The following is a 15834-nucleotide window of genomic DNA, read 5'->3' as shown; positions in this document are numbered from 1 at the left end:
CTGAAATAGAAATCAGAGATACTTGTGTGTGCAGGGCAGGTGAGCTTGTTTATGAATTGGAAACAGCAACAGAGATACATTAAACAGTTTAAATTGACCAGAAACAACTCTGTAAAAGGTGATTGCTTAGATATGGAAACTCTACAAATGTACAAATCCAGTATCTTTATATTCACCAATAACAATAATTATCAATAATAACTTGAATACCAGAATAAACCAGTGCAGCTGCTGGTGAGTGTATAAAGCAACTGGCAGTATTTTATTGCTTGGGGGAAGAGGGGAGAGGAGACAATTTGTGTGATGTGTTTGTAAAATATATTTACAATTTTAAATTCTAAAAATATGTTGCAGGGGGTAATGTTTATCATAAAGAAGGCTGAAAACAAAGCATATTAAATAGGACCTTTCTTCCTTCAAGAAACTGATTGACTTAAAAAAGCTCGTGTGACAGTACAAGTTTATAGGTTTATGGATCATTAGAGAGTTTTTGTATCAATCTCCACTGACATAATTTTAAAAAAGACGTTTTCTTTAAAAAAAAAACCTTTCTAATTTGTCTGAATTCATTTCACTTTCACTCAGTAATCCCCTGTTAGAGGTTTTATCCCACTAAAAAAGTCTCTGCTTAAAAATCCCCACAGGTTGCAAGACATACCATTAAATATTTAATTGCATAGGGAATAACATAGGTTCAACAAAGTTTGCTGAAGAGGGGAGTAATGTTCAATGCAAACTCCAGCTTCCTGCAAGCATTTTGTTATAACATCTAAACCCTGCTTTGTCTAACGAGTGCACCCTTCTCACCAGAAAATGAAGGTTTCCAAAATCAGAGTTGTTGCCATTTCCCAGGAAAACCCAGTGCAGTAAACCAGTCTGCATTGTCCATTAGACAGCAGCACCTTCCTGATAAAAGGACTTTAAAAACCATGTAACCTGGACACTGCTGTTTGTTAGCAGAGATTAACTCCGCGTTTTTCCTTCAGGCAGCTGCTGCTGCTGCTAAAGGGAGAAGAACACTTAGATCGTGTTTAAAACGTCTCCCCAGTTTCTTATTTGGGGAAAAAGAAGGCCCTAGATTGTTTTAGAATTGAATGACTTGACTTAATGAAGAATGAAACTCTTTCCAAAGTAACCATGGATTAATAGAAGCCTTGAGACAGACCAACTGACCTGTGCTTTTCAGTGCTGTACAGCAACTAAGCCTCAATCTCAGAGAAATCTTGAATGAATTTAGCACCATAATGTCTTTTAGTCACTGAATGTCCTGCTCCAGTGGTTTCTGCTATAACGTATTTGTAGGATCCCGGGTCTCAATACTAACACTGGTGTGTCCGCTCTGCTGAAGGAAGGCAGCATTCAGGTCGCTCCACTCACCACTCCCCGAAGTGTGTTGTTCTGAGCTTCCTTTCTGAGATGCCAGTGGGTTTCTGCTGATGACCAGTTCCAGCTTATTGCCAGATTCTGCGATGAGGGGCACAACCAAACAGCAGTCAAAGTCTCTGGTGCGAACATGGTTTACCTGATTGATGAGAAGATTGATTTTTGTTACTATTTGAGGGAAAAAATATCACAAGAGAAACAAATTTATCCTTGAGACCATGGAGCTTGATTTAACTATTCGAAGTAGAGAATCACCCAATATAAGACTAACTCTGATGTCTGATCTGAAGACATCAGTTAACTCTTCTACTCACTTTTAAATATTATGTATCTGAAGTGGGGATATTTACACTGTTGCTGGCTGTTGGCCAGCTTTCACAATTCTCACTCCAATAATGACATTTAACAGCACATAGTTTTTCTGTCTTTCATGGTCTACATCAATTTTAATGCAGTAGAATACATCTGAAACTTCCGTTCTTCTCTGGTTTTACCTAATAGATATAAATTTATATAAAGTATTTTATGAGGCTAGTTGAGGCTAGCTTTTTCATCATAGTCCAACTTGACACTGCGATAAGTGTGGTGCTGAGTGAGTATTACATTATTCCAACTATGTCAGTCAACACTTGAATTAAACACAGAAATCATTCTCAGGTCTGTATCAAGAAAAGCAAAAAAGAAAAATCTGTCTGGAAATCCAGCTTCCTAGTGAGCATTTGTATGTCTCCTTTGGAGTTCTAAAATACCTAGCATTCTGAAAGAATTTGTTTCTATAAACCTGACTGCACAGAAAAATCCAGCTTTAGTGCCACTGCATAAAAGTCCAGAGCTTCATGAAGTGCTGCCTTTTCTTGCAAAGAAAAGAAATCTAAGAAATCTGCACAGCAAAGCCTGTGGTGCAGAGCAATTATGGTCGTTTGTCATTTCTGGTCCTCCTACACACATCCCTTCCCAGCAGAAATATAAACAAACAGTGGTGCTCATTATTTAAAATATAATAAGCAATGTAGATTACAGGGCTGTTCCAAGTAACAAAACTGCAAAACTGCAGTTTTCTACAATCACATCTCCAAAGATGCATACCCAAATACCCCCAGTGTGGTTATAAACCTTTTTACAAAGTAATCTGTATGTCATGTCCCTTCATGATAAACCTGCACAATGCCAGAAATATTACCTGTAAAAGTCTGTCATACGGTTTTAAACCTCCCAGATCACCAGGGCCAGCTGGTCTAATGTTTTTAACATACACTCCTTTTTCCAATAAACCATCTGAGACACTGAACCCAAAGTCTTCTCCATCAGAGTCCTTGTACAAAGTTACCTGTGGAGGAGAGGTGATGTGATGAGAAAGAAAAAAACGTTGTTCCCATTTCTACAAGCATGAGGCAGGTTTCCTTCCTAGGATGGTTTTGATGATTTTTTTTTCCCATTAGAGAGATCACTTACCTACTATTTGGTACTTACAGTAGTAAAGTTGTCCCCATTTTCACATTATGTTAATATTCTCAGAAGGTACCTTATTCTTCTGTAAATAAACAGCCCTTTTCACTTCTTGTCAGCTGGAAATTTGTGGTATTTAGCCCACCTTTTCTGGTGTCACTTTTTGATTCTTAGAGTTTGTTTCTCTGTTCTCTAGCTGCCAGGATGTGAGTAAAAGATAAGGCTTCATTTTGCTTCAAGTATGAAGACCTCGCCTCAATCAAACAAATGGCATTGTGTCTTGCAATCAAGGGAATAAAGACCATTGTCAGTGTAAGTTCTAGACTGCCTGGTTTTGGCCTGGTGGTCCACCCTGTGGAAGCTTAACCTCAGAAGTGCTCAGTATAAGAGTTATAATGCAATCTTCTAAGGAGTACAAATAAAGCTCCTTCTTAAAGAGCTTGCAGGCAGTGTTCTTGCAGTTACATAATCATGAGGTGGTCATTCAAAAGCAGAAAATAGAAGATAATAAAACAGTCCGGAGAAGGCTTTTCAGATGTTCAGAAGACAAGTCCTCACAAATAGTTTTGTGAATTCAGCTACTTGACAGAAAAAGAGACTTCTTTGTGGGTAAGTGGTATGCTTAGGTTTATGTTTTTTCTTGGTCCTCACATCAAGGGTGCTGACCTATGCAAGTAAATTGTGTGAGTGGTGTGCCACTGTGCACAGATACACTTGCACAGTCAAACTTGTGTTTTTAGTGCTGTAGGATGTTATCACCTTGAATTTAAAATGCACTGGTTTAATCATATCTTGGTTGATAAAAATGACAACATTAACTGTTCCAAAATGTCATAATGGCTTGGTACAAATAATGCTCCATGTGTTGAATCCTTGTGTGTGAACCAGCCACTGAATTCCTTCCTGATGTTTCTAAATTCCGGAATCATTTGAATTGAAGGGGACTTTGTGAAGTCTGTATTCCAGTGTCCTGCTCAAAGCAGGCTGAGGACTTGGTCAGTATTTTACAGAAGGATGCCAAGGCACAGCAGTGCTGGCGCACAGCACTGATTGGTGCTGCCTTCAGAAAGCTGCTGAGCTCCTGTCTTAATTGCCAGTGTGAAAAGGTATGCCAGAACAGACCAGGTTGTCTCAAAACAGGAGTAATGGATTTGGGGTTTGTTTTTTTTCCTGCTCTCTGCATTTTTCTTGACTTAGGTTTAGAGGTGTATCAGTCCTGCTTTCACCAGAATGAAATCACACTCACTAGGAAGTTTGGTAGCTGTCCTGGGCAGCAGATGAGAGAAGCTGGATACAAGGCTGCAGAAGGAGCACCATTTTCTCTGTAGATGTGGATGGTGCATTGCAGGGCTGCTGTGGAAACATCAGTGTCTTGTGCTGTGGGGAGCACAAACGCCCCGACATGGTGTTTGTTGCTTACTTTACCCAGCTCACCCTCTTCCCTTGTTTTTCTCTCTGTGAATGGCACTGCAAAGCAGAAAGTCACACCTAAAGTCCCCTTAACTAAGCTAAAAGCTTTCTTCCTGCCAGTGACTTTTTTGGGTATGAGCTGTCATTTCATAGTTCCCAGGGACTGTGGTGTTCAAAGTCTTTGTCTTTTTTCCCCCCATCCTCCCTCAAGATAACTTCTTGCTGGGCCTGTCATATGTCCTCCATGCCTGCATGAACTTTAGGAATCAATGGGCATTTCAGCTACTGAGAATCCTATCTGCAAATTCACAATAATTCATCATAGAATGATTTTAATTTGTATCAACAGATGCTGTATCAGCAGGACTCTGGGGAAATTCTAATAAATTGCTATGAACAGAGGCTTTTGTTTGTGATATCATAGCATGTTTAACATGGCTTTGATGAAAAGTGTGTTTGAAGCTGCTGCAGAAGTGCTTTAAGATCACCGTTCTGCAAGAATGAAAAAAAAAGCAAAAAAAAGCAGGGAGATATATTTTACTGATAGATTAGTGCGCACATCCTGGCAGAAATTAAAAATAACTAGCTCTGGACCAAGACCCAAATTCTCTTCTAGCAAAGTAACTTTTTTATCCTCATTATCACAAAAGACAGAAGTGCTTCAAGTTACCTGCTTCTTAAAGAAGCCTGGAAAAGTTAATGTAAAAATGGGATACCATGGCTAAGAGAAGAAGACTTGAAATATTCTGCCCTGTTCTAGCACAGGTGGTGTAACTCCCTAGATGTATCGGAAATGGTAGATTCCGTGACCCCTGCAATGTCCTGTGGTCTGGTCCCTCTCCTCTCTGGCCATACCTGGCTGGCCGAGATCCAGTTTCTTCCTGCCCCCTTTCAGACCCTAGAAAAGACCTGTGCCCCCTGACCTCGACCTCTTTCTCCCTCTTTCTCTCTTTTCGCTCTTGGAGGACCACAAGAAATGAACCTCTGCAACCACCACAGGGGGAAAGAGCCTCTTTTGTTATCTTTTATTCACGTTCATGTGGCGGATCCGTGAGGCTTCACCCTAACATCTGAGCTAGTCCAGAGGAAAGGGTAAAGACTCATCGGTCAAAGCCACAAGGTGGCATGATTTTTAAAAGTAACTTCCCTTTTCCACTTACTCCTTTTCCCCTTTTTCAGCCACTGGAATCAAATGGAGCTGGATCCAGCCCCAGATGAACTACACAAGCACTTGAAACAAGGGACTCTCTGAAGTCATCTAGACTGTATTCTTGTCCTAAGACAGGATCAACTGCCATTTCAGAGATACATTTATCTGCCTCGCTTTTTCAAATCTCCAGCGATCAAGACTCCACAGTCTATTAAAGTAATTCTTTCCAGTCCTCCAGATGTTTCCCTTGAGTCTAAACTAAATCACCCTTGCTAAGGCTTAAGCCTGTTGCTATCCACAGAGAACAAGATCACTTTATTCTGTCTTTCTCTGCAGTAATGTGAAATAAGGCTTGTTTTTCCCTGGACCTTGTCCATATGGTAACCATCTTTCTTTAACTTTCAGATCCCAAACTGGACACTATAACAGTCAAGACCTTCTCAAAGCCAAACTGGAGTGGAGAATAACTCACCACAGATGGTGGTCCCATTCATATGTTCTATGATAGTGTTGCATTTTTTTCCTGGTTTTAGTGAGTGATCTATCAGCAACCAAAACACATTCAAATTCAGCTCCAGACATCTATAGGAAGAGCCATTACATATTAGCTCACCTTAGCTAGTATCTTGTAATAATGCACATGCTACTTCGTGCGCACCTTGTGAGACAAAAAATAGAGCATTTCAAATGATAAAGGGCATGAAAGTGGAGTTTTCCTGTAGAGGGTCAGTGGGAAGTTACTGCAAGTGGTAAGGCAGGGGACAAGGAGGGACACAGACCTTGGGAATGATCATCTGAAGTCTTTTATCAATCACAACTTACTCATTTCAAAATATTTTCTGATGTTTGTGGTTCTTCAGATCTACAGATCCTAGATTTTTACAAACTGCTTCCCTTACAGCTATCTTCCCTAGACTGTTCCTGTGTTTAACAGGAGCTTGGAACTTAAAGAAACTGATGCTTGCTTCAAGATGAGGTAGCAATTTAACTTTGTTGCATGTTTGACAGTTGTCACATTTTTCAGATGGAAGTCATCTGCAGAAAACTTTTGTATTAGAGGTTATAATTTTGGGGCTAATTCTTCCTAGGGCAACGTACATTCTCCAAAGATAATCTCTGATAAAAACCCTGCTATCTGAAATACTCAATTTCTATTTAATAACCGGTATGGACAAAGTCCTATCACAGGCTTCTCATCTTGACTTGCAGCAGCCCTCTCTGAAGAGAATAAAACTGCAGACAATTCACACAATACCTAAATCATGCTGGTTTATCTGTACTGCTGATCACAACTCCTTGGAAGATCTCAATAGCAAAATCTCAATTTGGGTGCTTTGTTAGACTTTTAAATTTACATCAGAAGCCTAAGAGAAAAACAGACTGGTTTTGGAAATTTAATTCATATTTCAAAAGCAATTAATTAGTTACAAATTTAAAACACAAGCTTATACATTTTGAGTCTGTGCCTATGCCTGTTCTCCCTCTCAAATCTATGGGAAAATGCTTAATTTAATTTTAGACATCTTGCACAGATCAGCTATTGAGATATTTTAACTGACTGTAATTTTAGGTTAATGACTACTTGCAATAATAATATGAAAAATTATCGGATCCTAGTGCATATTTTTGCTCTCAGAAGAATGTGTGCTCTATGAAACATCTAAAAAATTGTCTGCTATGATTTTTAGAAAAATATTAATCTATATTATTACGTAAGTAGATAAAATCATTAAAGGCATTAATTAAATTTGGGTACTGATATTGCAATACACTATCCAGCTAATTAAATGTCATTAAATCATCTATAATAAATGTTTGAAGAGATTTGTAGGGCACTTATCTCAGTCCTGGTTTCCTCAGGACAAAGACAGTTCAAGTGCACAACTGGTGAATGCAAAGCAGAAAGAAAGAACAGTGAAGAATTTAGGTTACCTTGATGCAAAGTGAACTCTGACCTGTGGGCACACAGGCCATGCCTCAGCAGGATGCAGACTCATCACACTGACACAGAACAAAGGCAACTGCCCTGCCCTGCCCATAGAACTGGGAAAGCTCAGCAGCACGTGGTCAATTACATGCTTGAGAATGTGCCAAGGGAGGTGGTAGACAAGTAAGTCTTAGCTTGTATCTCTCAACTGCCCATACCATCACAGTTTTCCAAATCTCCCTATTTTTCAGTGACCCAGCTAATTAAGATATTTGCCTGTGGAGGGCCCAACACATTGCCAGAAAGAGGATACATTAAAAATACTTCAACCAAGGCATTTCCCTGACAGTGACATCATTCCCCTGGCATTGCAGCTCTTTTGGAAAACTCTGATTGAACAAGCTGTCCAAAGGAACAGGTTATTAGTGTTAAACTAAAGGTCTAATACAAAAATGGACATGAATACATGAGAGAAAGTAGCAGGCACACTGCTACAGAAGAACCAGCAGGAAAACTAACATGTAAGAACTTGCTCAGATAAAAAACAGTCCATGCTGCCTGGACTAACCTGCATGTGTCATAGGGGTGTAACTTTACTTTAGGGAATCAGACCATAAGATCCAGTAATTAGTTTCTATTTTTCTTGAATGGCTGTAAGGATTTGGAAAATCCTGGGTACAGGTTCAACGTTTAGATTTTTAGAGCGGAAATAACTCTTTTCTGGGTGACACAACAGACAGTAAAAGCAAACTCAGCATCACTTTAGCAGATAGGGGAAAACTGGGTATATTGTCTGAACAAAATCTGGAAATTACTCAAATGAAGGTCAAAGTAGTCTTAAAAATAGTCAGCTGAAGCAAGAGAAAACTCCTGGACAGGTTATTTGTACTGCCCAGGACTCTAACAGCTAGTTACTATCACAGAATACCACCGATTCATTAACAGAAATCTGGTAACTCCTTTCCAGGTAACGATTTATTTTAACATGAGAGGCTGGCTTTGTGATCTAGAACTGTGCCTTTGCTGAATGCGAGCACACTGTGAAATGCTTACTGGCATACTTTGGTTTTTGTATTTCACATTTATTCACCACTCAGAAAAACGGAGCACAGTACCTAATTCCACTGATCACATCAAATTGGAAATAGGAATAGCTTAAAACTATCACAACACATCCTTATTGATCATATACACTGGCAACGAATTAATTTACCATATATGAGATCAATTCTCTACTACCTTATATAAACATTCATTTAGCTCATACTCAGCAAGTCCTTACATTGCTGAACTCAACTGAACTACAGACTAAACTCAGGCAAATTCACAGGGATTAGAATCCAGCCCAAATCTCTTGCGAGTGACCAAGTGACACATATTCCCTGTGTTCTGCCTCCTTTCTGGAAAGATCTCAGACCTTTAAGAGGAAGATGGGTGCAGGAAATGGGATGCTCATTCCTATCAGGGAGAACAGCATTGCAAAGTTTTGGAAACTGGTTGCTTTTATGGCCTCACTGGACTTGAGACCAAAAGTGGCCGGGCATTTGCTGTTTATACCCAAAGACATTTTATACAGTACATGATAGGAGTACAGTGCCACCTCCATATCACCAAGTGATTTCAACCATCTTAAGCAGTGAAAACTTGCATAGTCTGAAGATTATTTATTCTTTTTAGAGTAAAGGAATTATAAAGAGAAAAGAAGCAATACCTAATTTGAAATAACATTCTATATTATGTACATTGAATCTCTTGTATTTAATTTAAAATGAATTTTAATAAAGGACCTATGGGAGCCCCAAACCCTCCTGAGTAATTTCCTGAAGAAATGTATTTTCTAGAAATTAAACTTTGCTTTCTTAATGAACACATTTTGCAGAGAAGAGTTATTGGTCCTGTCAATTCAAATTATCAGTGGATGCTCCTTTCAAAAGAGCAGCCTTTTGAGGATTTATTGTAAAATGAAATAGTAGACAAGGATGCATCTTATTCATTTGTTTTCCCCCCACAAGGATCTATCATTAATGTGTTTGTAAGAACTAATATGCATGGCCCCCAAATTACATCTGTGGAGTCATTATAAAAAGTGCTTACTGTGTTGCCATATAGAGTTCTTGTGCTGAATAGATTATTTCAAAGCAGTCAGGAGAAAAATTACAGACCTTGTGTAACTCCACAGGAGTTGGTGACATGATTTCTTTTATTTCTTGCTTAAATTTTCTCAGAACCACGGACTTTCTCCCCACATCTGATGGCAATGTGTTGCTACGAGTAGCTTGACTGTAATGTGGCCTTACTGAACTTCTTTCCTGGAAGCTGGCTTGTCTTCCCAGCTGGTTACGAGGTTGTGGGTTTTCAGGATTCAAACTCCTTGTACTTCCTGACATGATTGTGGCCTAGAGCATTAATGAACAGGTTAATTTGTAACAGAGAATGTCAATTAAGTGATTAATTCATAGCAGTAGGAAAAACACCTCTATTGTTTGTTAGAACACAATCACTCAGGGCACTGCAAAAGGCAAGAGGATAGATGTTCAATCTGCTTGTAAATCATTATAAAATAAAGGACCACAACAAAACACAGTAACAATATATGAACCCCATGGGCAAAAGTTTTCAGATGGCATTTCAAACTAAAATACTGAGCAACAGAATGGCTATGCTTGTAAGCCAGTCCCCTGGCACACTGAAGAATATGTAGTGTAATTGCTTATTTTAAAAAAATTTTACACATAAATAAAACAACATCTATGTTGTGGTATAATTGCATTTGTTGGAATTGGAACTACAGGAAGGTATTTACAATTCAGACTGTGTGTGCAAGGTAAAAAAATGTGAGTCAGCAGAATATGTAGGCAGCTCTAGAGCCAACATGGGCAGAGTGCCTGGATACTACCCTAAGCTCAGGGAAAACTCAGCACAGGTGAGGTCACTGCCTGGAAAGAAACTTCGCATGACATACACACTGCAAGAGTGACTGCCTTAGCTCAGCACTAATATTGGCCCTGGTCTCACCGCTGGTTTTAATCTCAGTAAAAGACAGCCTTTTGTTTCAGATGCAAGAATTCATGGAGGATGAAATCATGAAAGATGATTGCCCACTGAATGGAACAGACTGAACTTGAAAAGCATCTGTGCACAGCAAGGAGCCTTCTCCCTTGGTAAAGATATTCTACTCTGGGGAATGAGAGGCATATGCACTTTGGCACTGCCACTGTGGGGACAGAGTGTGCTGAATTTCCTATTTATTATCTCTTTTGATGGACAACTGAAAAGGGAACTTTAAAGACCATAACCTGAATTCTGACTGGCACTGGATGCAGACAGTCTGCTTGAATGGGAGAAGTAAAAAGTAAGGGCAAAACAAACAAATAAATGTTTGCCTATAACTCTGGTGAGCATGTCTGTCACCTTCCTTCCTTCTCACAGCTCCAGCCCTACTTTCACTATGAGATAATGGATTGTAGCCATAATACTCTTTTTTTGCTCAGTAGTAACTGATATTACTGCCTGATGCAGCAAAAGTAGCCAGAGGACTTGGCAAACAGCCTTCTTTCAGCTCTTTGGCTGAAGACCTTGAAATGAAAAGTGATAAGGAGTCCTTGACTATGCCATGGCACTTCATAAAGTTGAGGCATGGCCACTGTCAGCATCCTGTTATACTGCATGAGTCTGGCTTTCTTTTCAGAGCTGGGGGTTGTGCAATGTGGCAGTGCTAAAAATGGTACATCTACAGTTCTGAATTTCACTTTTGTGAAAGGCTGAGGAAAATTCAGTGTGTTGAAGTAACTGAATTCTGGTCAGCACGGATGACCTATTTCCCTTTTGGAATGATCTATTTCCATATCCTTTTATTATGCTCTGAATAGTGAAAACTGCAAGAGAAGCCTGCAGTACTGAACCATATCTAACTATGGAATTAAACCAGTATAACATTTTCTCCTACATTTGTCTGGTTTTCAATAAAAAATTTATGAGAAATACATTTTGCTACCCATACATGCAATACAAAAGCCATAAATCTGAGGAAGTAAATTAATCTGATCTGAAAAGCTTTCACCCAGTTATGCCATTCACATTCCTCCTGGCTGCTAAAGGATTTTATGTAACATAAAAATGAAAATGCTATTCTGCCAGTTTTCCAGCTCCAGGAATTTAAAAGAACATAAAAGAAAATATTTTAGGACCTTTCATTCTGTAGCTTTAATTGGCAGTATAATGGTAATTGTTCTGATTAGATAACTTAGAGAAAAGGTGATTATAAAATTAAAGACTCCCAAGTTACTCTGCTCTGTTTTCTTCCCCTGATGCTCTCAGCACAATCTAACATGAAGGATGGTTAGATTTGTAATAAACTTAAGGATGAAGTATGAAAATTTGCTACATAGTGAAGAAATTGCTGTATAATGAACATTTCTCAAAGCTGCTTTTTTTTTCATAGTGGTGCAATTATAGGTCAACATTTTGAAAAGCTGATTTTCTTTTATGTCCATCTTAATCAAATTAAGTTTCAATTTAAAAGACAACCTACAACATACTAAGAAAAGCTGCATGAAGCATCTGTCAGAGAATGGAATGTATTGTTGCAGGAAGATTATGCCCACTTAGAAGTTCTGTGACATTTGCTGCCTCTACAGACAGCATTGATGGTTATGCACAGCAGAAGCTGCAAGTCAAAATCGCTGGGGTGAACATGTTTATAGAATTTTGGTTGCATTGCACAAAAGAAAAAAGCTCTGGTTAGGGGCAGGGAAGGCAGCTGCACAACCAAAAATATAAAGGTAAAGGGTAGGTACCAAGAGAGTCATGTTTCTCAAACACAGATGCATGTCCTGTGGACAGGGGTTAAAGCTTTTAAATGAATTGGTATGATTAGTGCAACTTAAGACAAAAAAATTAGAAAATAAAATGTATGTAAACCAAACCAAAACCATTATATTTCTCTATAATTGGAAAGAAAGGTTAAGATTTTTCTACCTCTAGTTCCCTCAGAATTCCTGACTGGCCACAGGTCTCTAAATCCTCCAGAGCCTGAGACCAGAAATTTTCCTCCTGGTCAGCCTCGGTGTTATCATGGGTACCTGTGAAGCTAGATTTACAATGAGAAGTTAAAAAAAATGTGGACTTTTCCCCCCCCTCTAAAAATATATACTACACACGTGCCTTGCCACAGACTGCAACCTGAATGACAGAACGTTATGCAGGAGAGTGGGAAAGAGTCGCTGATCAGGAGAGGCCAAATGGACATGCAGAGCACATGACAGACAAGCCTTCTCAAAACCTGGCAGTCACTAGCAGCTGGCAGGATCTGAGCAGCAAGTTGTACAGTAACAAAGTAAATGGATTCCAAGAATAATTCAATACACATTTTTTACTGGATTGAAACTGGGACCTCCCTATGAAAATTAATGAATCAACCAGTAGCTGTGTGCAGAGCTGCTCTGTGCAAAAAATTTTTGCAATAAAATCTTTCAACCTTACAGGCTTCTCCCAGGCAATATGGAAAGAGTCCTCTTTTTTTTTTTGCAAACAACATTTTGCAAAAGAGGCTTGGTGGTGCTTTTTACCTGATTCCTTCAGCCTAAGCTGCATTTATCAATTTAAGCCCACCTGATCACCATAATATAAACTGCTCCAATCATTTAATACATAAACACAGAGTAATTTTCAGGGATGCACTGTCTTCCATGGAAACTTCGGTCTCTGGTGTTTTATTAATGCACCAAAGCTTTATTAAAAGCACTCTTGAACAGATGTTGGTGACAGTGATGTTTAGGGAAGTTGCTCAGCCAGTGAGGTCTGAAAGCAACACCTTTATAGTGTATGCATGTATACAGGGAGGGAAGCAGGAGGTTTTCTATCTTAGCGAGGGGAAGCAGCTCAGTAAAGGTTCACACAAGCATCAGAGCTGCTGCATGGGAGAGGGCTGATTATGTGAAAGGCACAGAGGAAGAAGGATGAGGAAAGAACGTGACAATTTGCCCTTTTGGTGGCAGCAAGCTGTTACTTTGGAGCAGCTGTCCATGGACTGCAGCTAGTGGTGCTTAACAGCACATAAACAGAGCAAATACTATTATGGAAGCATCTGAGGCCTTGCTTGACAAACAACGCATTACTGAGAATAGTGTGAATGTAATTCTGTTTATAGAATAGCTTTTAAATAAGAGAATTGCCCAGCACAAGGGAGAACAGCTTGAATGCTTCACACACATGATACTCTGCCTCAGAGATGCTTTTTTACAGCTACAGTCCGTCAAGCAGACAATGGTCAGCCATTTCAATCTCTTATTGCAATGATTCTCCACCTAGCATCAGTGTCTCTCCTAAGATATTGCAATAGATACAGCAACGGCAAGAATACCTACTCAGATCACAGATGCAATTCCTCCCAGGAAAGACAAGAAAGTATTTAAAACAAGATTTTAGAAAGATCCTTGACATCTGAAATGAGCTTTTTCAATAAATCTATGTAGTTCTTTCAATAGCCAATGTTGAATGCAGACTAATTTATCCATTACAATATCTCTTGCTATATTGCATATTAATGATATCAAACAGAACTGAAGCTAATGAATGGGATAATTTGAGGGAATTGTCTACGACAGCAAAACCTGGATTTCCTAGAACTGGAGGTCCATTTCTTCTCTGACTTCTGTGAAATATAAAATCATGATGCCTCTATGTCTGGACTTCTTAGTTGAAGCAATTTCTTTTTCAGCTCTCCTCTCCTCTTTTGCTCTTTCTCTGAGTCTTGTCTCCTGGTGTGTGAAGTCTCAACTTTTGCATCTTCATTACAGACACATGAGTAATTTGTAGCTGAGCTACTACACCCAAAAAACCAAAAGAGGTACCAAAATAATTTATCTAGATATCTTTTCAATCTAAAACCTGAGGGATTGATTTTAAGTTATATGAAATATTGTTTGACCTATAATGAACATATTTGATTTTCTGACAGCTATTTAAAGAGCCATCAGAAATTCAGATGCATAAAAAGTCTGAAGGAAAAGCAGTAGGACAGATAATGAAGACATGGGAGTCTATGATTTGGTTCTTACTCCCATATGAGAGACAAAATCTTTGTGGTTTTTTAGTCTTTTAATCAGGAGGTTCTTAGACCTGACAGACATTCCTGTAAGAATTGATGTTTTAGCATGTTAAACATTTTCTCTAGAGCAGGAACTATAACAGACTTGTCCTACCTGCCAGTGAAAGGTAGACACCGGGTGAGAGTGGTTTCATTTGCTTGCCCACTGAAATTTCCTTGTCAATCAACAGCAAGTTAATGTACTGTTTTCTGCTTTTACCCTGTTTTTCTCATTTCAACTGTTTTTCTTTCTTTCCTTGTCTTCTCACATCCTCTGCCCCCACCCCCCCCCACCTCTGCCTCAGCCCAGCTGGATCTCACTTTTGTGCACTTTTTGGTTTCCTACCTGGAAGTATTCCACTCTTCCAGCTGTCCCCCACCTTTCCTTTGCCCTCCAGAGGCACCTTTCCAGATCTTTCTCTCTTTCTTCATGCTCCTGATGCTCTCTCCACCTGATTTTTCTACAAATGTTTGCTTTAAAGGATTTTCGTGATTCTCTCCCAATGTCTCAGTCTCCTTCTGTTGCCACATATTATTGGAAGCTGTGCTACACAAAATAAAGGTGAGAAAAAATTACTTTCTAGATCTAGAGAAGAAGAGAAGTTGTTTATCTAGAACTACAAGAGAAGATGTGCTTTCCTGGGGGTTCCTGTAACAGGCTTGAAGAACAGACATAGCCTTTTCAAATACTCCAGCACTTGGGATGGCAACACCATCAGATGTGGCACCATCCATTTTACAGATACAGCATTAAAGTAATCATTATTTTAATTTGTAGTGTATCTCTCAGGTGTAGGTCACACTGACAAGCAGAACAAGACTGTTTAATGTGCATACTTTCTGCTGAACAGTGGTTTAAAATGGTAACAGAACATGTGCTTTTCATTTAGAGGATTCTGTGTTTTACCGTCCAGCTCTGCAATTCACTGCTCGTCAACTTTTTCAGCCCCTTACTTACACAGCTGTAAAACAGTAGATGTTCTGGAATCCGTGGCTGCATCTCATTTGAGAAGCAAAATATGGGCTGTAACTGTGGATAATGACCCTATGAAATTAAAATATTAGGCTGCCAAGAATGGGCAGTATGAGGAAAACTATCTAGTTTCCTTTATTAAACACTGTCCACTACTAGCCTAAGAAAACTGCCAGTATGCTTCTGCAGTAGGGACCAAAGGAGCTGGATATGGACTGAGAATTCACACTTGCTCATATCTTAGCTGTCATCTCGCTAGGCTTGTCTCCAGACAAAATGCCACAAAGCCATGGGCTGTATCAGAGGGTTTGTCATTCAGATTCTGAAAGAGGCATCTAAACTTTGCCTTGACTTGTATTTCAAAGGTTACAGACTGGACCTCATGGATTTCCTTACCCAGTATGTTTATACAGGCATCAGGAAGGTTTTTTTAGTACTAAATTTTAATTTTTCACAGA

General features: G+C 39.2%; 1 protein-coding gene across 12 annotated transcripts in view; it reads right to left on the bottom strand.

The window, feature by feature from the left end:
• The window catches only part of GRIP1 (glutamate receptor interacting protein 1), a 348068-nt gene that overhangs the window by 276 nt on the left and 331958 nt on the right, over positions 1-15834 (bottom strand). For 11 of the 12 annotated variants that reach the window (XM_088165626.1, XM_088165632.1, XM_088165628.1 and 8 more), the window contains 5 exons: positions 14750-14950; positions 12294-12405; positions 9479-9712; positions 2564-2710; positions 488-1522 (listed from right to left, as the gene is read on the bottom strand). In XM_088165626.1, the coding sequence (XP_088021752.1) occupies positions 1286-1522; positions 2564-2710; positions 9479-9712; positions 12294-12405; positions 14750-14950 (931 nt within the window). In that variant the 3' untranslated portion in view covers positions 488-1285. Of the gene's footprint in view, positions 1-487; positions 1523-2563; positions 2711-9478; positions 9713-12293; positions 12406-14749; positions 14951-15834 lie in introns of those variants that run through there. The other variant, XM_088165624.1, reaches the window with a different exon arrangement.

Source organism: Sturnus vulgaris, chromosome 5, assembly GCF_052056855.1.
Source record: "Sturnus vulgaris isolate bStuVul1 chromosome 5, bStuVul1.hap1, whole genome shotgun sequence".
Classification (NCBI taxonomy): Eukaryota; Metazoa; Chordata; class Aves; order Passeriformes; family Sturnidae; genus Sturnus; species Sturnus vulgaris.
Note: the sequence above shows the minus strand (reverse complement) of the source record. Positions and strands in the feature narration are given on the sequence as shown.